This window comes from Carassius auratus, chromosome 10 (assembly GCF_003368295.1).
Source record: "Carassius auratus strain Wakin chromosome 10, ASM336829v1, whole genome shotgun sequence".
NCBI classification, from domain to species: Eukaryota; Metazoa; Chordata; class Actinopteri; order Cypriniformes; family Cyprinidae; genus Carassius; species Carassius auratus.
The window spans coordinates 20896380-20922248 of record NC_039252.1 but is presented as its reverse complement, the minus strand read 5'-3'; the positions used below and the strand labels follow the sequence as shown (position 1 = coordinate 20922248).

General features: G+C 35.5%; 2 protein-coding genes across 2 annotated transcripts in view; one reads left to right on the top strand and one right to left on the bottom strand.

Annotated features, from left to right (window-relative positions):
- xrcc4 (X-ray repair complementing defective repair in Chinese hamster cells 4) overlaps positions 1 to 19239 on the bottom strand; it is a 33717-nt gene extending 14478 nt beyond the window's left edge. The window contains exons 1-3 of the mRNA XM_026274407.1: positions 19119 to 19239; positions 13232 to 13374; positions 12953 to 13146 (exon numbers count right to left, since the gene is read on the bottom strand). Coding sequence (XP_026130192.1) covers positions 12953 to 13146; positions 13232 to 13374; positions 19119 to 19123 — 342 coding nt within the window. The 5' untranslated portion in view covers positions 19124 to 19239. The remainder of the gene's footprint in view (positions 1 to 12952; positions 13147 to 13231; positions 13375 to 19118) is intronic.
- On the top strand, positions 19222 to 24201 carry tmem167a (transmembrane protein 167A). The gene is made up of 4 exons (XM_026274436.1): positions 19222 to 19306; positions 20903 to 21012; positions 23552 to 23586; positions 23697 to 24201. Exons 1-4 carry the CDS (start codon positions 19304 to 19306, stop codon positions 23765 to 23767), a joined length of 219 nt encoding a protein of 72 aa, XP_026130221.1. The 5' UTR covers positions 19222 to 19303; the 3' UTR covers positions 23768 to 24201.
- The last annotated feature ends 1668 nt before the right edge of the window (positions 24202 to 25869 follow it).

Genomic DNA, 25869 nt, shown 5'->3' with positions numbered 1-25869 from the left:
TTGACCAAAATAATTTTCATTACTTTTCCATCAGAAAATTTTATCAATCTCTACCGAAAAAAAATATTTTGATTTGTTTAGATTCAGAGGTATTTGGTAATGAATCATTCAGACTGATGTGTGAAACTGTTTGACTGATTCGTTGAAAATACTCAACAGAAAAAAATTAATCAGATGTAATATTAAGCTGAAAAAATATTTTAAAACAAATAAAAACTGATTTATCAGGATAGCTTTTCATCTTTTTTTTTTAAATGTATTTACATTTGGCCCATTCTTTAGATAACACACGTGTGTGTTTGTTTGTGATAATATGCCAAGATAATAAGTATCATTTAACAGTATTTATTTGATAATATTATTTAATAATTAATTTATTTTCTGTAATTTAAAACAGAAATAGATATAAATGTAAATTAACGTATTGTAAAAATAACATATTACACGCATATCAATTATATAAATAATTTTTATATTATAATTATAAATTCATAAATTATATTAAATTGTACATGTAATTATATACTAAATATATGAATTAATAAATAATAAAATATAAATTAATAATACATCATTTAAAAAATTTAATAAAAATAACAAAACACTTAATGAATAAATTAAACGAATACAATTTAGATTTAAAAAATATAGAAAATAGATAATTATATGTACATTATGAAATATTATAAATAAAGATCTATAATAAGCCATAATCAGCCTAATTTACAGAGACTGGATACACATTTGAAACACAAAAAGCACAGAACCTGGTTAAAGTAAAACAAGGGCAGTTTATGAATACAATGTTTTTTTTTTATTTGCAGAAAACTGTTTGGTGAATTCACACTTCAGGGTTTCAGTGGCCAAATCTGTCTGGACACCTGGACAAACACATCAACATTTTAGCCTGGACTTTCTACTGATAAGACAAGCCAACCGTCGGGCGACAGCGAGTCTCTGATCCTCAAATAAATGAACTCTGACAGGACACACAAGGGACGGACGCTCGGACTGTAGTGTGTGCCAGTCTGTGAATGATAAGAACGACTGCACTGAAGAGCACTGAAGATAACAGAACACAATGTACCGAGTCTGTCTGTTAACTAAGCACTTTTGTCCTATAAATGATTCTTGACAGCTGTAAGCAAAAGACAGTGATTGGGAACAAGAAAGAAAATTCTTTTGACCTTGTTGTGATGGTAATGGTAATGTATGTAGTGATGTAGCACTAAAAGAGAAGTTTAGCATGCTCTTCAGGGACCGGAGATGTCAAGCTCAAAAAAGGGGGCTAAAAAGAAAGCATAAAACTATTGTTCAAGTAGTCCATTCCACCTGCGCACTATTTTCCAAGTCTCCTGAGGTCAAACAAATGCTGTGTGAAGACCAGACTAAAAATTACACTTCTATTGTTATTTCCTAACATTCGCTTATGTTGTAGAAACAACTCTCATTTAATGTTATGAAGGTTTGTTTTATACTTAAAGCAACCGATACTGCGTTAAGTCTTTTAGAATACAATTCAAATGAATAGTTTTGAATCATACAAATGAATCATTCAGTTATTAAAAAGAATCAACGCAACAAACAAATTCACTCAGAAATCGGACCTATTTCAATCCCAAGAAACATTTTAGAACTGATAAAACAGACATTTACATGGTGTGTATATACATAAAAATTGGGAATAATAAAAAAATAAAAGTAAAAATAAATAATAAAAAAACAAAGGATAAATAAATAAGTAAACAATGTTAGACAAATCAATACATAAAAAAAAATAATATCATACTGCTTCAGACTATAGCAAATAAATTATGCAAAGTACTTTTTTATTTATGAATTTTTTTGGAGCTTGCCCGCCACATCTTCTTCCTGTGTTCCACGGAGGAAAGTCAAATGGATTTGGAAAAGAGATCAATGAGGTGAATAAAGGATGACTGATTTTTTAATTCTGGTCCATACCATACCTCTTCAATTTTTAATTCCACACAGAACGAAAGAGCCAGCTCTGATGCAACCGTCACATTCACAGATCCTTAAACCAGAGATTCAACATGGAATCTTTTCCAGCCAGAATGTGATGTACCATCGAGCAACACTTACACCGAGTCCTTTACAAGATGAGCTCAGAACTTCCATGTCTCAGAGTGCTTATTTAGCTTATTTGGACAGAGCCTATTCATCCCACTGTGGGAAGCCAAATTGTGGAGACAGACACAGGTTGAATTGCTATTAAAACTCTTATGATGTAGACTAGTGGCTTTATGCTAAAAAAAACAAACAGTTGTTCATGAGTCACACAAAATGAGAAGGCAAGCCAAACATTACAGCTGAAGTCGAGAGATACTTTTATTGGGCCTATATACAATCACATCTTTACTTTTTTTATATATATTACTGATTATTAAAAGATTTGTTTAAAGCATTTTTCCATTTCTTAGAAAAAAGCTAATTTACCTTATTGGATCATCCAAGTTCACCCAAAACTGAAATTTGCTTAAAATGTACTCACTGAGGCCACCCCAAGATGTAGATGAGTCCGTTTCTTCATCAGAACAGATTTGGATAAATTTAGCATTACGTCACTTGCTAACCAATGGATGCCCTGCAGTCAATGGGTGTCGTCAGAACAGCTGATAAAAACCATCACAATAATCCACACTAGTCTAGTTGATCAGTTAACATCTGTGCAGATTTCTCTCCGGATTCAGACTAGACCAATTTTCAATTTTTATCGGCTGTTCAGGCTCTCATTCTGACTGCACCCATTCACTGCAGAGGATACACTGGTGATCAAGTGTTGTAATGCTACAAATCTGTTCTAATGAAGACACAAACGCATCTCCATCTTGGATGGCCTGAGGATGAGTACAGCAAAAGACCCATGCAAAAGTAAATTATGAGTTTTTGAAACATTCACTAGTGGACTTTGGGTGAGAAAAGGCTGAATAAAGAAGAGGTAAAGCAGAACACAGTCTCTTTAAATGAGGAATACTGATGGATTTGATGACGGGTGTGAGGTAAACACACCAAACACAACCATAATCCAGCGGAGTTAAGGAAACTAAACTTTCCCCAAAAGAGTGACTAAGAATGACCTCTCGACAGAGCTAGCATTGTTTCTGTACATGGCTGGCTGGTCTGGAAAGTATTAGACAGTTTCATCTCTGCAATCAGTCAAGTTGCCGGCAGAACCCAGAGCAGATGCCATCATATCCCCACGAGGACGCTGGGAACTGATCTCAGTTTGTCCCTGTGGGAACGGTCATTTTCTAGGTGCCACAAACGCACTAAACCACACACAGAGTGCCGGACCTCCCAAAGTTTCCTAGGACTTCTTCGGTGTCTTACCAGGTAACAGTCACGTGACTATGAAAACGTGCATCACAGCTAAACTACTATTATGAGCAAAAACTTCTTTGCAAAATCAGAAGGAAAAGAAAACTCATTTCTGAAAGACATATAGCAGGCAATTTCATATTGCATATCTATTTAATGCACAATAGCATATTACACAATAGCATAATGAGTTCCTGGCAATGCATTTTACTAATCAACGGTAGGAAATTTACAAAATTTGGATCATGATCTTTACTTAATATCCTAATGATTTTAGGCATAAACTTTATTTTTATAATTTTGACCCATACAATGTTTTTTTTTTTTGTGACTATTGATAAAAATGTACCCTAGCGACTTAAGACTGGTTTTGTGCTCCAGGGTCACATATATTTAGCAATAGCCCAAAAAATATTGTATGGGTCAAAATTATACTTTTTTTTTATGCCTAAAATCATTAGGATAATAAGTAAAGATCATGACCCGTGAAGACATTTTGCAAACCTCCTACCGTTGATTAGAAAATGCATTGCCAGGAACCCATTGGGACAACTTCAAAGGGAGATTTTCTTTTTTTTCACCCTCATATTCCAGATTTTCAAATAGTTATCTAATAGTATCTCGGACAAATATTATCAGATCCTAATAAACCATAGATCAGTGGATAGCTTTTTTATTCAGCTTTCAGAGGATGTATAAATCTCAATTTCTAAAAAGTTACATTTAAGATATATAAACATAGCATAGCATATATATACATATACATACATACACACACACACACACACACACACACACACAGAGCCAATCCTCCCTGTACGTAAAATATGTAAGGCCGATAAAAGCTGTGTAGGGCCCCTGAAACACCAGAGGGCCCCCTTGCTCTCAAAGATGATTTAATTTAATTTAGTTTTGTTTTTGAATTTGGTCAGCAGTTATGAAAACATTTATGATCATTTATTTTAATGCGGCATGCGGTCACCCTTTCTACTTAAAATCAGTCAAATCATGTAACGTGAATGTCATACAGTCTTTTACTCGAGACAAAAAAAAAAAATAGAAAAAGCTAGCGATTCGAGACAGAGTGAAGCGCGGACAGTGCATTTCATTCATTCGTTCATAACCACTCCAGCCCCCCCCCCCCCCATATATAATATATATAAGTAAAAGAACCTTTTTACATTTATACAAATTAACTAACTTAAAAACAATCAAACATAACATGTATACACTAACAATGTTTCTAAGTCTCAACAGTGCCATCCTTTCGAGAACGGTTTACCTTGATTACAGCTCAGTTTAAACACTTCCACATGTGTTGCATAGGAGTTTGTGTAACCCAGCTCTGGGATGCAGAGCATCAGTGTCAAGCTAGTTTACATCTGCGATCTTCCACGCGCTGCCAGGAACGCTTCCACATGTGCCACAAAAAGACTCGCTTCAGCACCAACACATGAGAAGTGCTAAACAATTAACAGCAAAAGGAACAAGAGAAAGAAAAGCAGGGTTTTTTTCTGTAAGATCCCCCTGAACATGGGTCTGATAGTAATTACAGCATTTACCAATACATGGAGGCATTGAGACCCAAACCATGGCAACGTTTTAAATCCCTCATGTTTGCTGTTTGTTTGTTGGATTATTTGAGTAAACCGGATCATATCATTTTGGATTTGGCATTTGTGTCTGCATGAGAAACCATGAGAAACTACGCAAATCAAATACTTGGAGGTACAGATGGTAAGCATTTAAGTAGGGGCTGTTTAATTTAAACCAATCAGATCCTTATTTCTTCACCAACCTCACCTCATGCCACCTCTGTGTGCCCTATCACGGCACAACGTGAGCTACAGGACCAACAACATTAGGAAAATGTGGTCCTGGCAGTGGGCATGGGAACTAACATCCTTTCATCTAAGCACCTAAATCACTGCACATCTGTTTTTCACCAAAAAAGGCAATAACATTCTTCCACACTAATAAACTGAATATCTTTATATATTACAAAAATCAGCACATAAATATATTACACAGGCTAAATATATTACTATAATATATTAGTTATATAGTTATATAGGTAATTATGTCACCATAGTATTAATTAATATTATTTAGTTTGTATTAATTGTTATATTTTTAAATAAAAGTTATTTATAGTAATAATAATAATATAATTATTATTATTTATACAAATATTATAATAATAAAAGTTAACATTTTAACAATTATTTATCTAAGGATAGTGATCAATGTATATGAATAATCTAATTTAACATAAAATAACAATCTTCTCTGTAAGAATTGAAAAATATATGAAATGTAGTTGCAATAAATGCGCTAAGAATCCAAACAACTGCAGCAGCTATTATTCTATTATTCTGCTGTGTGAAAACTGTGGAAGAACTGATGACGGCACCGTTTGATTTTCGACTGACGAATCAGCAGAAAGGGGCATTTAATTCCCACCCAATTGTAGAAATCGAATATTCAAGCTGTATAAAAAATAAAATAAAAAACACGAAAGGGAGCCATCTCTGAGCACATACAAAATCCTCCCAGGGAACAGGAAAACATTTTTCTTTTGTGCTTTTAAAAATATATTGTATATATCAATATATAATCAATATATAAAAATGCTATTATATATAATGATATATTATGATCATGACCACAACAAACCAAAACCATTTTTGCAGCTTTATATATTAGGGGTGGCCCCGACTAATGATTTTCATAGTCAAATCAGAATTTTTGAATCTTGCTGATATTCGACTGATAGTCGAATCATATGTTGGGGGGCGGGGCAAAATACATTGAGTCAAGTCAGAATGTAATGTAATGAACATCTTGCAGATATAAACGGAGTAAATTATGTTTTTATGTTTTGATTAAAAGATAGTTAACACTTAACATCAGAGAAACCCTATCAAGTCACAATTTTACAATAGTGCTCTCATTATAAAGTTAGCCTATATGACAGTAGTTATTAATGTTCTGCATTTCTGTTTTGAGCTGCGGGCGCTGAAGATGACCAGTAGAGTGAGCATTTGATAGTGCGTTTTTAATCAATGGGATTAAACTCATAAATTAATGTAGAATACGCTTCGTTATTTATACAATATAAAGTTAATATTAGGACTTATAGGCTATTTTTTTAAAAAGAGCCGAATGCAAATGAACCTGTGTGGCGACTCTGAATGCGAACTCCTTTTGTGGACACGTTCTTCACAAAACAATGTGCAGAAACACAGCAGCTAAACTCAAAAAAATCACAGCGTTTTATTATAAAGGTGTTCTCATTATTATGGTATGTGTGTGACAGTCCCAGTCACATTTATTAATTTTCTGCTTTGTTTGACCTGCTCGTGCTGCGCGCTGAAGAGATATCACTGTAGTACTATAATGAAGCACTAGACTCAAAACCAAATGCATCTTATATCAGGTAAATAATATATCCACGATATATATATACACTGGCTGAAATGTTTTAAAATCACTTGTACCCTACCCGTTCGAAAAAATCCAGTCTCTGCCTGTGTCAGTTTGAGTCTTGGTAAAGTTTTAAATCCCTGCCGCCAAGATGCTCCTCTGTCGGTCATGGATTATGGAAAGTGAAACATAAATCTAAAAGGGTGGTTGGATTTATTCACACACTTTAAAATATTTGTTTGAAGCCTCTTTCTTTTCAGATTCTTATACCGGCTTTATCATAATAGGCTGTATATTAACTTATTGGGAGAAAACAGCAAGTTCTATGTGAAATCAGACACTTGAGCGCTCACATATAGTCAGAATGGCATAATCATAACAGCCCGCGAATATTCGACTGTGAGATTGATAGTCCAATCAGGCTATTTTATTTAATATATATATATATTAATTATTGTTATAGTCAATATATCATACTGAACTATTTCAAACGGGTAACAGACATCCTACTTTCCATGATTTGACCTTTTAATGACTCAGTATTACCATAGTGTTTCTCCAAAATTACTGAAATTTGTAATACCCATTTGATATTGCAGTAGGAATACCACTGTGTCATCACATGCAACCTCAGCTGTTCCAGAAAATGCATGTTTGTACTTTGACATTGCCAGCCCACCTGTAAGGAACATGAGTGGGGAGTAATACAAGCTTTAGGAAACAGAAGTCAGGGTGTCCCTAAGAATTTAGAGGGATATTGTAATGAAAGTGCCGTCTTCAAACGCTTGTGCCTGAGCTGTCCTGGCAGGCCAAACACCTGCTTTCCCAAACCTCAACCTGACCATTTGCGCATGAGCCTTTAAGGGTCTTCTTTCAGCTGTTGCACTGAAGAACGCAGCAGCTGTGTCTTTCCAGCACCACTGGAAGCTTGAAGAAAACCACAAACAAATAACAGTCTGTCATTACTTAGAAAGTAACTTCCCTTCAGGAGCTATGGCTTCTAAAATGTAGAAAATAACCACAATCACAAACCTCTCCTAAACTAGCTGCACAATTTGAGTACGTAAAGAGGTTTCAAGGAATAGTTCACCTGAAATGTACTCATCCTCCAGCAATCCAAGATGAGTTTGTTTCCTTATTGAAACAGATTTGGAGAAATTTAACAGTACATCACTTGCTCACCAATGGATCTGCTGCAGTGAATGGGTGCCGTCAAAAATCAGAGTCCAAACAGCTGATAAAAACATCACAGTAATCCACACAACTCCAGTCCATTAATTAACTACTTGTGAAGCAAAAAACTGTGTGTTTGTAAGAAACAAATCCACCATTAAGGCATTTTAAATTAAACCAACACTTCTGGCTAAAATACGAGTCTTCTATCAACGATATTGCTTTCTCCAGCATAAAAGTGATGTGAGAGCACAACAGGAGATGCACTTTTTCCCCACTGGAGAAAGCATTATAATGGATTATAGACTGGTATTTTGAAACAAAGGTTTAAAGTTTAAAACACAGATCAGTGATGATCAGTAAAATGATCAGTATGCTCCTTACAAACATGTAGCTCTTCACAAGTGATTAATTGATGGACTGGAGTGGTGTGGATTACTTCTGGATTATTGTGATTGTGGGTTTTTATTGGCTGTTTGGACTATCATTCTGACGGCACCCATTCACTGCAGAGGATCTAATGGTGAGCAAGTCATGAAATGGTCAGTTTCTCTAAATCTGTTCTGATCAAGAAACAAAACTCATCTACATCTTGGATGGCCTGAGGGTGAGTGCATTTTCAGCTAATTAAAATGTTTAGGTGAACTATTCCAATAATAACATTAGGGGCTTGTTCACTTTAGAAAATATGACTAAAAATACAATATAGTTAATGACTTTATTATGTAATAATGACTTTACCTTATGTAATATTGAACAGGATACTCATGTCTCAGCAGTCCATTTATTACCTCATATATTTACTAAATCCTAGCACCAGCACAATAACAAATACATAAGAGCACTGGTCCAGATTTTGAAGCATACAGTATGGAGCCAAGGATGTAAGCGGAGAAACGTCAAATGTCTAAAACAGCTTTACACAAGAGAATCAATGGATAAGTTACAGCGTGGGAGCTCAGACATGTCTGTGGGAAGATACAGGAGCCCTGAACACATTCAAAAGTCAAGAAAGTCTGAAAAAAAGCTTTCTGTAAGCCTAGAAGTCTTAATGGTAATTTAATGCACTTAAAAAAAACACACAGAAAAACTGTAATATTTTATATGAAATAATAAAAAGTATATTATAAGATTTCCAAATTGTTGCTTTTTATTTGAATATATTGTAAGCATAATTTACTCATGTGATGCAAATTTCCAGCATCATTACTGCAGTATTCAGTGACACATGATCATTTAGAAATCATTCTAAGTCTGATCTGCTGCTAAGGGAACATTTCTTTTATTATCATCAGTGTTGATTTTTTCGGGAATCTTGAATATAAAGTTTTGAAGAACAGCATTTATTTGAAATGGAAATCTTTTGTAACGTTCTAAATGTCTTTACAATCACTTTCAATTTAACCCAAACTACCCCAAACATTTCAAGGGCAGTGAACTATACATGATACTTTTATCATGGTTGCCAGTTTAATTGTGCAATATTAATTCCAAATGACACACAAGAAGAAGGCCACAAAATGTTAGCAATCAACCTAATGAAGAATCTTTTACACATTTGGTTGAACTTTCCTCCCCTACCAAGGGCCAGTTTCCCTTTTTCCAAAACAGACCCTTGACATTTCCATGCAGTCACATCTACTGTGGCAGCAAAAAAGGAGAAATGACCTGACGTTGATGAACATGATTTCGTCGATTGAGTTGAGCAACAGGACGTTATTGAAATTTAAGAAAATCACAGACAGTTTATAAGAATTTCACCACAATCCAAGCCTACGAAACAACTTAAATACTTGACAACTTAACTACAAACCTGGGTCTCCGGCATGAGAGGCGGACACACTAACAAGGAGGCTAAATGACTGCAGCCACTAGCATCAATCGCTAGTGCATCTCTTGAGATCAGGGGAGTGAGGTTTACCTGCACAGCACCTACTCACACTTACCCCCCTAAACCTCACTCCCATCCGGGTCACGGCACCAGCATAACCCCTTCCCCATTTTATGTATGTATGTATCAGTGGTTCTAAACTGGAGGGTCACTTCCCAAAAATGGGCCACAAGTCTGTTCACAAGCACCTACTCACACTTACCCCCCTAAACCTCACTCCCATACGGGTCACGGCACCAATATAACCCCTCCCCATATATATATATATATATATATATATATGTATGTATGTATATATATATATATATGTATGTATGCATGTATGTATGCATGTATGTATCAGTGGTACTAAGCTGGAGGGTCACTTCCCAAAAATGGGCCACAAGTCTGTTCTGAGAGGGACCACAGGGAAAATTTCCAAAACCATTTTAATTTAAACTGTATTTGTATTTTTTTTTCAATACAGTCTATTTCATGATAATTTTCATTTATTAAATGTATAAAACATTTTACTAAATATTTATTTTAAGGTCATTTTTCAGTTTTTACATACACATTTGCCAGAGGTTTTTATCCAGCTGCTGAAAATTCAGCCTTGCAATAAATTACATTCAGAAAAATATGAAAAAAGAACATTTTTATTTTTATTTGTAATAACAATTCACATTATTACAGTTTTTACTTTTTTCTTTTATCAAATAAATGCAGACTTGGTGAGCATAGATCTGTACATATGGAAGGCATCCTCAGGGGAGTATGTGGTGCAGGTTTACAGTACAGTAATAGCACATCTTTACATCTCCGGCACTACATGTCAAAAAGGCCTCACTTAATCCCATAAAAATGAGCGTTTAAAATTGGCTTCAATTTAAGACAGGTCTGAAATGGAGATGAGACGTTCAGAGGGAAGGTATCCTCTCTTGAGACCCGTTTTAGACAAAGCAAACCTTATGTCAGCTTCATCTTCTCTAGGCTTCAGTAATTATGCCACACTATTTCACTACAAACAGACATTGCACCACACAGATGGAAACGATGGATGAATTTAACATCAACAAATCCAGTACAGTAAGAAACATACTACGTGACCTGGTCTTGACGTTAGAGTTTACCGAAGACTTCCCAGACACTGGAGTTCCTCGGCACCCTTGAGCTTGGCAGGAGATCAAACGAGGGGAACCTCCTTTAAAGCTCGACATAAAGAGCGGTAGTTCTCTGGGAATGGTTAAGTGTTGAGAGCGATTTTGGCCAATCACGCGTTCACTAGAGCCTCAAGCAAGCAGAGATCGCACACTCTTTCTCTCATCCATGAAACAGATGTGTTCTCATAGAGGAACCAGTGCAGGAGAGGGACATGGGAATGAACGGTGCGAACCAACAAGAACACAAAGAATGAACGAATTAAAAAAAAAATCTATCTATCTATCCATCTATCTATCTATCTATCTATCTATCTATCTATCTATCTATCTATCTATCTATCTATCTATCTATCTATCTATCTATCTATCTATCTATCTATCTATCATTCTATCATTCTATCCATCTTTCTATTCATCATTCTATCCACCCAGTCAGCATCTAAAGTGTATCTATCTATTAGGGGTGTGCCCGAGGCCGAATACCTTATTATGTATACGTTGCGAATAATGGCATCAAAAATGAATAACAGATAAAACGAATAATTCTGCCTGAATATTCTGCTGATGCTGCAGCACAGTCTGGTGTTTACTAGATTCACAGGTGAGCCAGGGGATCAGCGCAATATTTTACACAAACCTCTGAATTCACTCAATGAGTGTGCGAAGTGAATGGACGTAAACTTTATGAATGGAAATAGCGCAGATCAGCAAAAAAACAAAAAAAAAAAAACACAGCATTGTTGTTGCCACGCCGTACATCTCTCAGAAATCAGAGCTTGGCAAGAGTAGGGCTGATATTACCTAAAATATTACATTATACACGTTCTACTATTTGTTCTACTATTTAAACCTTATAGGCTACGGTATGATACACGAATGAGTAAGCACAGCGAGACTACGCCTACATGTTTGCTTCCTTAACTTTTGCTAGTTTGCATGGCATATGAACTTTTGTTTAGTGACGTTCAAAAACGACTCGTTTAAATAGTTCTGCATAATGAAATGTTAGTCTTGAATTAATTCATTCACTAAATGTTTGTCATGAAATCTTGCTCCTTGTATGATAAATTTATTTTTTAGAAATTATTAATTTTATATTATAGAACACTGAACAGGGCAAATAGTCAAAATAGTTTTCCAGACCTGCAAATTACTTAAGTGAAATATTTTTTTAACTCTGCAGGATCCGGTGAGCCAAAGGAATTCATGTTGTTTTACATAATCCTCTAAAATTACAACGCAGTAACAAGTGTGCAAAGTAGCTAAATGAGATTATGAATGAAGTAAGCACAAATAAAATAGTTTTAGTGCATGAACCTTTTTTCATGCATTTCCTGGAAATTACTTAAATAAATTTCCATATTTCTAAATTGCGTAGGAACCCTTACTGTTTTAATTTAGATACTTAAATATCTATTTATTGGATCACGAAAGGTCCCCAAGCTGGGACTCGAACTCACGTTGCTCGAAGCACAACCGCACTACATCTCGAAGCACTGCCTATACAATGAAATCGGCATGGACTGTTAGAAGATGTTTAAATAGGCTAAATGTTATAATCATAAAATAATAATAATATTTTAGTTAAACACTGCATATTTGTTCAGTGATAACTAGGAAAAAAAGGCTGTAAAACCATAAATCAAATACGTTACAAAGTTCTATCTATCTATCCATCCATCCATCCATCCATCATATCAGAGAAAAAGAATCCAGGATATATTTTGATGTCAACTTTCAACTTTAAACATAGTTGTTCAGTCAAGTCACTTCCATCATCACGGCCATATAATAATTCTTACAATTTGACTTACGCTGACGTAACGCTGCAGTTTCTGAAAACTCCATTTTAACTTTAACATCTGGCACCTGATGTGTGTTCATTTTGTACCCTAACTGCATACTATGTGAGAGCGTGTGTCAATCAGCGAGACTATTACATCACGCAGTGCTGTGTAGCGGTCTCAGGCGTGCCACTCACCGAGATGTCGTTCTGCACCTTCTCATAAGACAGCTGCAGCATGGGGCGGCCGGGTCTCTCAGGTGTCAGGTGGAAGCTGTATTCCCCCTCTGCTGCTGGTCCCTCTCCGGTCAGAGCCAGGTGCAGGTCACCAACATACCTCTCCAGATCCATCTCGATCTCCTGGGCTTCACGGGACACATCCTCTTCTGAAACTAACAAACGAAACTGTGGTTTGAAACGTGGCAGTTCTGAAGGCGCTTCATGTCATTTAAATGGAATCATTTGATGTCCTAGTACCTTCACCACTCCACGCAGACAAGCCATCAGACAGAAGTATAACAAAGCCAGATCCAAGATCCTTAGCCCACTCTAGCTTAAGAAAAAATGTGCGATGAGGCTGAGAGGCAATGGAGATCTGACGCACGCTAGTGCTGCAACACCTGCAGAAAAAAGTGATCATAATAACATCACACACAGCTCAAAAACAAAGAAAATGACCACAATACATGCTGCATTCTATTAAATCTGTAAGAATGAACAAACATAATTCAACAACTTCAATAGTATCTGCACTAATATTTATAAATATACATTGTGAAAAACAGATGGTTAATTTGGTCATTAAAATACTAAAAAAATAATAGAATGAAAATAACTAGAATATATACTATTTTAATTAGATATTAAAAAAGATATGCCTAATTTTATTTTTGATATATATATATATATATATATATATATATTAGGGGTGTAACGGTTCACAAAATTCACGGTTCGGTTCGGTTCAATACACTGATGTCACGGTTCGGTTCGGTACGGTTCGGTACGTTTTAGATACAGCAAAAAGAAAAAATTGGCAGATAAATTTCCTTGATTTTTTAAAAAATGTTTTATTTATTAAAACTAACAAAGTATGTGTTTTTTTTACATTGAACAATGATGGAGCTATTCTTTACCCATCTTCTATGGTGTTTTCTTAGCAGCATACTGTATAAAACAAAAATAGCTCCTTATAAATTTTTTTTTAAAAATTAAATGTAATATTGTTGTAGTGGTTATGAACAAATACAAAGATGTAACTCTTTTTATATGGAACTCTATAACTCTTTATATTTAGTGTGTTTTTACTCAATTGGTTCTCTATTTGGGCTTATGTTTTTTGGAACAAAGCAGGAATTACGGTCTGTCTGAAATGGGCTCGTGAAGGAATATTGTAATGGGGCTCAATTACATTAAGCATGTTCTTAAAACCTGCGTTTTCCACTACAGAGTAAGGTCTCATATCCGCGGCTATAACGTAAATGCACCATTCGCTGCGGTGATGTCCGTATACGGAGCCCGGGACGTCACCTGTAGGAGAAAAAAAAGCAATCCGTGGCGACGGTTTTGCAATCCGTCCCCTCAGTTTATAAACCGTACTCACGAATTCATAAACTGTTCACTCGATTTAACAAATCGTGCCCACGGATTAACAAACCGTGCCCACGAATTTCCAATCCGTGCACTTAGATTTTGTAAACCGTACCCTCGGTTTTTGAATCCGTACCCACGAATTCATAATCCGTGCGCACGCTTTCGCAATCCGTTCCCTCGGATTTGTAAACCGTACTCACGGATTCATGCAGCAAACTCCTACGTGTTAACATACAGTTTTATTGAATATTATTATGTGGAATAGGTTTACAGCAAAGTGTCTTAAGTGATTCTCTATCAAGTGTAGTACGAGGTGGAATACAAAGATTTAATAAGAAAGATGCGCATTAAAATCTTGTTCAATTGCTGATAATCTATAATAGCACTTGATTATTATTGTGCAATAAACCTGGCATTGTGACTGACTCTGGAGTAATTTTTTCCTCTTTTGTAAGTTATTTTGGATAAAAGATTCTTATGCATAACCTGTTTAATAATATATAATAATGATACAAATAAAAATAAAGTTATTTTTTATAATTTTAATTTGTAGGCTAAATAAATGAGTACAAGACAGTAAAAATATTTGTCATAAAATAATTTGTGAATTGCTTTATTTTTAAATAACCTTTGGACAGTTTTGGAAATGCTTGTGTACAATTCTTTCTTAACATGAAGATTTTTGTGATTTTATTATACTAAGCTCCACCCACCTCACCCCACCTGCCGGAGTTAGATGCATGTTTCACTGTTAAGTGTAAAATGCGTGTCAGTTTTCAAATCCGAGGGAACGGATTGCGAAAGCGTGCGCACGGATTATGAATTCGTGGGTACGGATTCAAAAACCGAGGGCACGGTTTACACAATCTAAACGCACGGACTGGGAATTCGTGGGCACGGTTTGTTAATCCTGGGTACGATTTGTTAAACCGAGTGAACAGTTTATTAATTCATGAGCACGGTTTATAAACTGAGGGGACGGATTGCAAAACCGTCGCCACGGATTGATTTTTTTTCTCTCCTACAGGTGACGTGCGGGGCTCCGTACCGAGCCTTCAGCGCGTACTGAGTGAGCGAGCGCCTGACTGAGTAGCCTAACATAAACATATAAGTTGGTGTTTTTTTTTCTTCGGGGGTGTCAGGGGCATTGCCTGTTACGTCGTTTGGGTTATTGGGCTACCTTGTTGAACGCATAACATTATATTTCACACACCTTTTTTATTTTCCAAATTTAATTAATTAGTCCAACGAACCGTTCGGTACATAATGCGTACCGCGTACCGAACCGAAAGCCTCGTACCGAACGGTTCAATACGAATACGCGTATCGTTACACCCCTAATATATATATATATATATATATATATATATATATATATATATATATATATATATATATATATATATATATATATATATATATATATATATATATATATATATATATTAGATATACATAAATTTAAACTAATATGTATTATATATTTTAATTTAATAAAATTGCATTAATATAATTATTTCATAATAAAAAATATATAATCATATATTACATAAAAAAATTATATGCATGAATTATTCAATAATTGTATTCACATGTATTTACTATGTGAATAAATCAATTATATTATTAAAAACTATATACAATGAGTGGAGATTACTATACTCCTGATAGATTTTAAATTATCAAGCAAAGGTCAGTGAACATGTAGAAGTTTGTGGAAGTTTCTACAAACTCCACAGCAGGCTACTAACGGATGGATCAGACCTCACAGTAGTCAGAAAATCCAGCGAGTGATGTGTGAGAAACGGCCGACCTCTCAGGTCAGCGCTGACGATGTGCAGCGGCGAGGGGAAAGGTGAGGGACAGCATACATCGACTGATTTTAACTCGCTTGTCAAACTGATAATCAACATGTCCAAAACCCTCAGCGAACAGTCTACATCTGTTTCCTTCCCGTCGTGCATCATAACCAATTGTTGCTATTCTTGACATGACTTTTATGTAAACCGTGGCATAAACATACAGCGGGGTCGCATTATCCAAAGACTGACACAGTACACACTCTGAGGGAACAGGACGGCCATTCATTAGCTACAGTAACATCTGCACAGAGGTGATTCTTCGCCCTCGGTAATGACAGATGCTGCAAAGCCAATAGGAATATGAGAAGGAGCTTTGACAAATAAGACAAAGAATTCTCTTAAGATGTGGCCGAGAAGCCAAGAAGGGGTCAGCGTGGAAAGTTTGGATGCAGCACACTCCTCAAGATGTTCAATATACAGTAGCTACCCAGATATTCATCCACAGCCTCAGGCTGTTTTAGACCGGCCAAACTAAACAAGATTTAAGTGCCACAGTCTCATCTAGAACGTGGCTGTGTGACACGGCTGCTCTCTTTCCAGCAGTATCTGGCTGGCCTGGGTAACAGCGGATGAGAGAAAGCTGTTCTTCTAAAAAGGTGGTGAAGTATAGAAAGGGGGTCCCAGGTCACTTTCCATAAAAGGGATCAGGGAATGAGAGAAGATAAGGAATTCAGGATGGGGGAATAGTGATAACACGAGAAGAAAAGAAAACACAAAACAAAACTGCTTGGGTTGCTGAATGAAGAATTTTTGCTTCTCTTGATCTTTTAAGTCTGCGATATTCACCTGCTAGTAAAAATATTGAATATTATATTTAATATTTACCATTTATTTGTTTTCTGTTTTAAAAATGTCACTGTTTTCTCTTTGAATATATGTTAAAATGTAACATATTCCCGTGATACAAAGCTTAGTCTCCAGCATCATTACTCCAGTCTTCAGTGTCAAATACCTGTAAGCCTGTGCTATTTTAAATGGTCCAAAACCTGACAAAATGGATTTATAATCACGAAGGCGTGGGTCATACAAACACTACCAGTCATAAGAGATTATTGGTTGCTTAATAATATATTGGAGAGCTTCTGAAGTTACGACACTGACTGAGGTGTAATTAAGACACATTCCACTCTAAAGCACTCCATCGATGGTCCACAGATGGTCTCTCGACCATCTCAACAAAACCCTCTTGTCTAAACAAGACTGACATTCTACACAACTGACAATCTCTTTCAGGAAGTTTATGAAATATGCACAAGTGACCCTAAAAAAAACACCCGTTTTACAGTCAGTTCTCTCTTGCATAGTGGTGCAAACAAATAGGTTCTTCAGTGATGAAAGACATATCTGGACATTTTATTTCGCCCCATTACATTATTATAGAATATTACCAATATAATTAAACAGATTCCCAGTAAATTATCTGAGCAACATTCTCTCCATATATCAACCATGAATAGAGATATTCATAATCCATCAAAAGCTAAAGATTTATTTCTGGCTTGCTGATTAGAGCACCATCTCCTATTCCCCAAAGTCATCAGCGGTTGGAAGCAAAACACAATGAATTAATTCTCCAAGTCTATTTTTAAGGGAAAAGAACCATAATTTCTAGTGTAGTCTAGTCTAGTTTTTAGAGGGGAAAAAATGCTAATCCTCAATGAAAAGAGATTGCTGAAACAAATGGCTTGTGTTTTGTACATCCATACACAAAATTTTAGAGCGACAGAATCATTAAAGAGCATCACTGGCTAGGAAGTAGACAGCACTGCAACTAAAGCCTCAGTCTGATCAGTATAATGACATATTTGTGTAGAAAAAAGGAACTGACAGTCTTGCTCTATGCCAGTTTAGATGAGATAGTATGTTTCTATATATAAAATAATATAAGTTTATTACAGCTTTAATTTTTTTCATACATTTAAATTGTCTACTTTTTTTTTTCTGAGCTACAAATTATGTATATCATATAGTTTGAACAAGGATTACTGAAAAAAATTAGTTTAACAATGTAACAATAGATTCTAAATCATAAAATATTGCCTGGCATAGTTACAACCCAAATCATTAGATGACAATCCAAACTCTATTTGGATCATAGTGCAGCCCCAAAATATGAATTAATTGTCATTTTGAATGATTAATTCCAATTAATTACTGGTTTTAGCCATTTGTCAGCAAGACATTTTTAATCATTTAAAATATAATAAAAATTAGCATGATCACTTATTCGTTTATAGATCGCAATAAATACAGAATTTTGTCAAATAATTTTTTACATATACGTATTTGTTAAACTGATTGAGGTTTGAACATTATTTCAATCAAATTCTGACATTTTATCTAGACAAGTTATATGAAACATTAATGTAGGCACTTTACCTGCATTTAATATGCATTCTATGTATATTTTATCATTTTAATTTGATGTGGTCACTTGTCTTATGTTTTGCACTGAAGACTATTATATCAGCAATACATAAAATATAAATATAACATATAATATTGTTATTTGTTGAATTATTTATTATTAATATTATAGTTTTCTTGTTAAAACTATACTGACTATGGTTACCATGGTGCTTTTCTGTGTAGACTCAAAACAAATAACGTTACGTTACAAGATTTCAAGTTCCCTAACACGTTGACAACAAAACCCTCTTCAACGCTGCCCCTATATTTCTGCTAAATATGACAAACATGAAATATGAAATATGAACTCTCCTGTTTCCTTATTTCTGGATTGTTTATATATTGTAGGTGTGTTGTTTTATAAATAGCAAAGAATATTAGAATGTGTTTTGTTTATGACAGGAAACATTTCAACAGAGAATACAAACAACATCATATCATAAACAAGTGCGTTTCCCTCATATCACGATCTCAGTGAGTATACACGTGCAAAATCTCACCTCATCCCGAAAGAAAATGGATGCTGGGAGTTAAATGAATTGTAAGTCAAACTAAAACAATTCTGCAGATTTCGTTTTCCTTTCACATCCGGCTTTTCGACACTTCGCGCTTCCAGGCTGCCGTACCGGTGACGTCATTTCCACCCTACACCGGAAGTGTGAGTTGGCTGGCCGGTGATACCAAGATGGTAAGTATAAAGCTGTTATTCTGGAAAAGTTTGTACAAGTGAAGTAGAAACGAGCAGTCAGCTTGATTGAATTCGCCTGAATGTCGTCGCGTTCTGTCAGATGTAACGTTAGCGATATATCCGTCCACGCTGCAGTGAAAATAAAAGCGATGTGAGGAGAAATTCTGCAGGAGACAACAGAAAGCAGCTGGTCGTGTTGATCAATGTATGAGTCTGTGCTCATGTGTGCCAACACCGGTCTGTTCTGCACAATGCTGGGCTGTCATTCATGACTTCTGTTGAATATAATACTTGACAGAGTTCTGTAACGTTACTGCTACGAGTGTGAGTTGGCAGAGAGAACAGGCCCTTGAACTCCTCAGACTGCAACATAACACGTCTTTTATGGCGATTATTATTTATGCAACCACATAATTCAGTTCTAAAAGTTATTGTGAAAAAGTTAAAAACACAGAGTAATGGAATAAATAACATTTTAAAATATATTCAAATATTATCAAACAAACAGTTATTTCAAATCGCAATAACAATTTATAATAATGCAATTTTTATTTTTATTACGTATTTTTGATCAGATAACTAACAAATGCTGCCTTGGGAAGTATTTACCTTTTTATCAAATGCAAAAAAAAAAAAAAAAATTCTGGCAATTAAATATTATTTATGCAAAAATGTACAGTTAAGATCAAAGTTATAGGTACAATGTTAAAATGAAAATATGAAAATTCTAAAGAATACATGTTTTGCCATCACGTGAATAAATTCGGTTTTAAAATGCATCAGAACAGAAAACTGATTTAAATTAAATTTTAAATTGTAGTAATCTGAATTTGTAATCAAATAAGTCGGTAACAAATTAATTCTGCCCCAGGGAGCTTTTAACTTTTTTCATAAAATGCACAAAAAAAAAAAAAAATTTCTGGCAGTTTGTTGAGATACTTTTAATCCAGTCCCTTAAAATAAAATAAAAATAATAACAAAAATAGAATCTGCCAAAAAAAAAAAAAAATGTCACATGTGGACTTTTATTGATAACAGTATTTTATTTATTTATTCATTTTTGTAATATTTAAAGCTTTATAGACTCTAATGTCATATGTCGGAGTAAAATCAGTTAAAATGTTTGATCAGTTTGGACAGTTATGGTTGTTACTTATAAAATCAAAACATCTTAAAACACAGACGAAGTTGTTATGGTTAGGGATATCATAGCATAGACATAGAAATCACTCTGATAGAAAACATGTAAATTAATTTTTTTCTGTGTAATACTATACATATCACTAGATCACAGTGGATTTTTACATTCATTTAAAAAAAAAAATACTTTAAATTACCAAGTACTTAACAACACTAAGCTTAATATGAATACATACTCAGTTGTTATGCCAAAACTAATGTCAAGGTTTTGCCCAAACATATAATTTTTTCTAAAGTCAGTTTTTTATCAAAGTATAAACTAAACTATATCTAAACAAATTTAAACTTTTTAAATGTGCATTCATTATTTAACTTTTTTGGGTCACAGTGTTTTAGAAATTTAGTTTTATATTAATAAGTGAGTAATAATTTATTTTCTCTTTCTGTCTCTTGCAGTCTGCCATATTTAATTTCCAGAGTCTGTTGACAGTCATCTTGCTGCTCATCTGCACCTGCGCGTATATACGAGCTCTCGCTCCCAGCCTGCTGGATAAGAACAAAACAGGGTATGTTTACAGACATTCTGATCATTCAAAAATGAAATTTTGTTGAACATTACTCAGCCACAGGCCATCCAAGGTAGAGATGAGTTTTGTTTCTTCATCAGATTTGGAGAAATTCAGCATTACATCACTTGCTCACCTGCGGATCACCTGTAGTGAATGGGTGCCGTCAGAATGAGAGTCCAAACAACAGATAAAAACATCACAATAATCCACACCACTCCAGTCCATCAGTTAACATCTTGTGAAGCAAAAATCTGCATGTTTCTCCAGTGAAAATGTCACCTCGTTGAATCAGGAGAGAAATATGCACAGATTAAGCACTGTTTACAAGCAAAAAAATAATATTTGACATATGTCAGTGAATTTGTATGTGAGAGTAAAAATAGGATTGGCTTTTCCACTGGTTAACTTGTTTACCGTGATGTTTTTATCAGCTGTTAGGACTCTCATTCTGACGGCACCCATTCACTATAGGGGATCCAATGGTAAACAATTGATTTAATGCATTTCTCCAAATCTGATAAAGACACAAACTCATCTACATCTTGGAGTACATTTTCAGCCAATTTTCATTTCTGGCTGAACTTTTCCTTGAAGCCACCAAAAGACTTGTGGTTTAAAGGTCCGAGATGTTTTCCAAACAGGCCTGGATCTGTTTTATGGTTTCATACAAACACTTTAATAGAAACATCTTCCGTTAATTCCCAGAAACAATCAGAAAAATGTTGCCAAGATATCTTTCTCACGGCCAAATTGTTAACAAAAAAATAAACTCCCTTTTTCTGTTAATAATCCAAAGTCTTTATTTACAATCTTTGTTCATTTGATCTAAGTTGAGTGTCATTGGACACCGTTTGTTTTGGGGATACGTCTGTGAAATAGTGACCGTCTAACATTGAACTCGAGCATCAAGATGTTCGCCACATGTCTGGACTTCACATGACAGGAGCAGGAAATGAAGGAGATAATTCACATCCAGCGATCTGATCTCAACAAACTCATGCATTAGCCAAGACAAATTAGCCAGAGTTGCTACGTATTAAAGTAATGGTTTTCGCACCCCCTCAAACCGAGTACAACCGAGCCTTGTTTGCTACCAGAAACTGTGACGTACTTCCAAGATGTCCATTTTGGCGTTTACAGTGAATTACTTTAATGTAGATGGGCAGAAACTTGCAGCTTTGCCTGTGTCTCACAAAGTAAACGATCGTCTGAAAGACATCAAATATTAAGTTGTGGATTGTTCCAAATGCCACGGTTGCGAAACCTAAAGAGCGTTTACTGGGGAGATGTGTTGAAGCTTTGTTTGCCGTGGGGAAACAGAGGCTCGGGTTTGTTCCCGGGGTCTGCGCAGGCTGTTGCCAGTGCATGTTCTCGCTGACCTGTTTGTTGTTTCTGTTCAGGCCAGATGCCCGTCTGCTCGTAGATCTCCGCTCTGTCAGGCGTCTGTTGTGACATTTCAGGCCCTGTGAAGCTCGTCAGTCATCTGTAGTTCTGCCCTCTGTAATCTTATGCTTCACGCTTCCTAGACAAGCAGTCGGCAGACACGCTGCTTTGTGTTTTACTCGTGCAGTCTTATTTTAAGCCCAATTGTAGTACTGCAACATCAGCATTTAAAGGATATACACAATTACAGCCTTTCTCTTCCAGGAAAACAAATATATGTACACTACCGTTAAAAAGTAAAGAAGTGTATATTTTTATTCAGCAAGGCCTCATTAAATTGGTCAGAAGTGTAAGTAGAGACATTTGTAATGTCAAAAAAGGTTTCTAGAGTAAATACAATGGGAAAAATGTATCACAAAAAGATTAAGCAGCACAACTGTTCAGTATTGTTGATAATTAGAAATCAGCTCAAATCATCATATTAGAGTGATTTCTGAAGGATCATGTGACTTAAGACTGGGGTAATGATGTTGGAAATTCAGCTTTGCCTCACAGGAATGAATTATGTTGCGAAATATGTTTAAATAGAAAACAAGTTAATTTGAATTGTAACCATATTTCACAATATTATTGTTTTTATTGTGTTTTTGATCAAATAAATTCAGCATTGGTGAGCAGACATCCTGACATCATGGCATCTTACATATCCTGAACCTTTCTCTCTGTCTTTCTTTCTTTCTTTCTTTCTTGTTTTACAGTTGTGACACTAACTACAGTAACTATGAATGTTGTGAATTATGGTTACTTTAGGGAATATGGGGGGGGGGCAGTTGTCGTAATAATTTAAAATATAAAACCTTTCTCCAAAAGTGTCTGTCAGTTCATCACATTAAAACAGAATTCAAATGAAATGTAAACCTAAGACAGTGAAAGTCTGTTTTTTTCACTGTTATCTTTTGATATACTATGTAAATGTTGCATATGTACTAATATTATTGGTAATATTTGTATTTTTTTATTTTATCTAAATGATTAAAGCTAATTCATTTGTGGTTTCCAGAGCTCTATTTCTGATGATTTCAGGTCACAGTTATAATTGTTCAAATGATATCTGCTCAAGCATTAACTGTAACCCCTTTCCTTTTGTCTTCAGGTTTCTTGGAATATTCTGGAAATGTGCAAGAATAGGCAAGTAATGCCATAAAAGCTACCATGTCATTGTTTTTTCTTTTTTTTTTTAATATATGGTTTATTCTTTTGCTATTCTTTTGGTAATCATCTTTCACGTTACCTTTTAGGGGAGCGCAAAAGCCCTTACGTGGCGTTTTGCTGTATCATCATGGCCTTCACCATTTTATTTTCGGAGTAGCAGCGGAAGCATGTGAGGATTTGGAGCAGGCAGAGAGGATTTCCAAGAACAGCTACAAGGTTCTACAGCAGGGAACAAGATGTGTAATTGGGCGACATTCAGACTCTCTCGGGCAGAACTGGCTTCTGGTAATGCATGTGGAGTGCTCTCCAAAAACAGCTTGAGCGTTTCTCAGCCTCCCGGACCTTTTTTTTTTTGTAAATACAAATGATTGTTGGTCTCCATGGTGATGCCCCAGTTGTCATTGACTCGTGCAGATGTAATGTGTTTGTTGTCAAAGCCAAAATGCTTGTCCATGACAGTTTTAATGTGGGACATATAAATAAATTTGATGCGCGTGGATGTGCTTGATATCATGCTTGTTAAATTGTTCAATTGGATCTGTTGACTTTACATGCACAAGTTTGCATTAAAAGGTGAATTTATTACAGAAATCTTCCATTAAAAGTTTGTTTTTGTGACATGTATGTATAGTAGTTAATAATATTTTAAGTAAAATCAGGCATCAAAATGATTGTGCAGAAAATATATATAATCATATAACTTTATAATGAATGTTTGAGTTAAAAAGAAAATGTTGAAAGAGTAGGCAAAAAATATGCTTGATATCTGCTTCCAATATAAGAAAAATCGAATCAATAATAATTGGATAAATATGAATATTAGTTTAAATTAGCATATTGTGCATCCCTAAATAATAATATTCAGTGTAATGGTAATAATGTAGTTATTTTTATTTATATATTTATTTGCAGATATATAGGTAATCTAAACAACAGTGTCAAAAAAGAATCTGAATATTGTGCATTTGTAAATAATATTAATCCTGTTTTTAAATATTAGAATAATAATAATGTTATTATATATATATTGTTTTTCAAATATACAGGTAATTAAAAAATATTCGCAGTGGCAAAAAAATTTCTGTATATTGTGCATCCCTATATTCAAGTTTTTTGAATATTATAATTATTATATGAATATGGTGGTTTATTATGAAAATATAAAATATAATGAATAAAAAATGCATATTTTGTAAATTAAATTTGTCAAAATAGTTATCATTTTGCTCATTTGAAAACACACTATCAAAACTAAACTGCATCCATCCATCTTTCATTTAGTAATCCAAGAAACCCACAAAAAGAGAAAAATCAATATGTGCAAAAGTAGTCCACTGTGCTAAATGCCAAAAGTATGATCCCTTCAGGCTCCATTATATAAACTGGCAAGTTTCACTAGTTCACGCTTACATATAATTAGCTGAGGTATGGTATGCGTATTTGGCGTGCTGTCCGGGGAAGGGCTCCGAGCTCGGGAATTGCCCGAAGCTAGAGTACCCCCCCTTCCCCGTATATTGTAAAGTGAACTTGAAGTGAGGAGATGGGGTGGAGGAGGGATGCTGATAAACCGTCAATGGATAGAGGTAAGTCAGCGATATTTATACTGTGGGATTGATTACTTGATTGTGGTCCACCTGTGATGATTAGGCTAAGTATCTGACGCGCTCCTCCCGAATCTTCATAGATAATTACATTTCACTAGTTCACGCTTACATATAATTAGCTGAGGTATGGTATGCGTATTTGGCGTGCTGTCCGGGGAAGGGCTCCGAGCTCGGGAATTGCCCGAAGCTAGAGTACCCCCCAAAAAGGCAAAATGTACAGGAGGACAGCCGCCAGTTTAAAGAATGCCCCCCAAAAAGCAGAGTACTGGCGGGGGCTGATTTGGTTTCTGAGAAGTTATCTCGTTGGCAGGCTGGAAGGGCCTACGTACTCCGGAGGGAGCGACTTGGGCGTTGGGAGAGTAGGCCCTACCAGCTGCAGCTAGTGAACTACGTGGTTGTTGGCGCCCGGTCGGTAGGGCTCGGGCCGATGCTCAACTGGAGTTTTTTGGCGTTGGATCGGTGAGCCCTGCCGGCCGATGAGGAGGAGCGGCGTGGTTGTGGTGCCCGACCGGGAGGACCCGAGTTGCCTCGACCGGAATAGGTCACGGTGTCGGCGTACGGGCCCTACTGGCTGATAGCCCCTGCTATTCAGTGGGTGAAGGGCCTAACGCTGACCGAGAGGGCCCATGAAGCCTCCGACAGGAGATTGAGACTC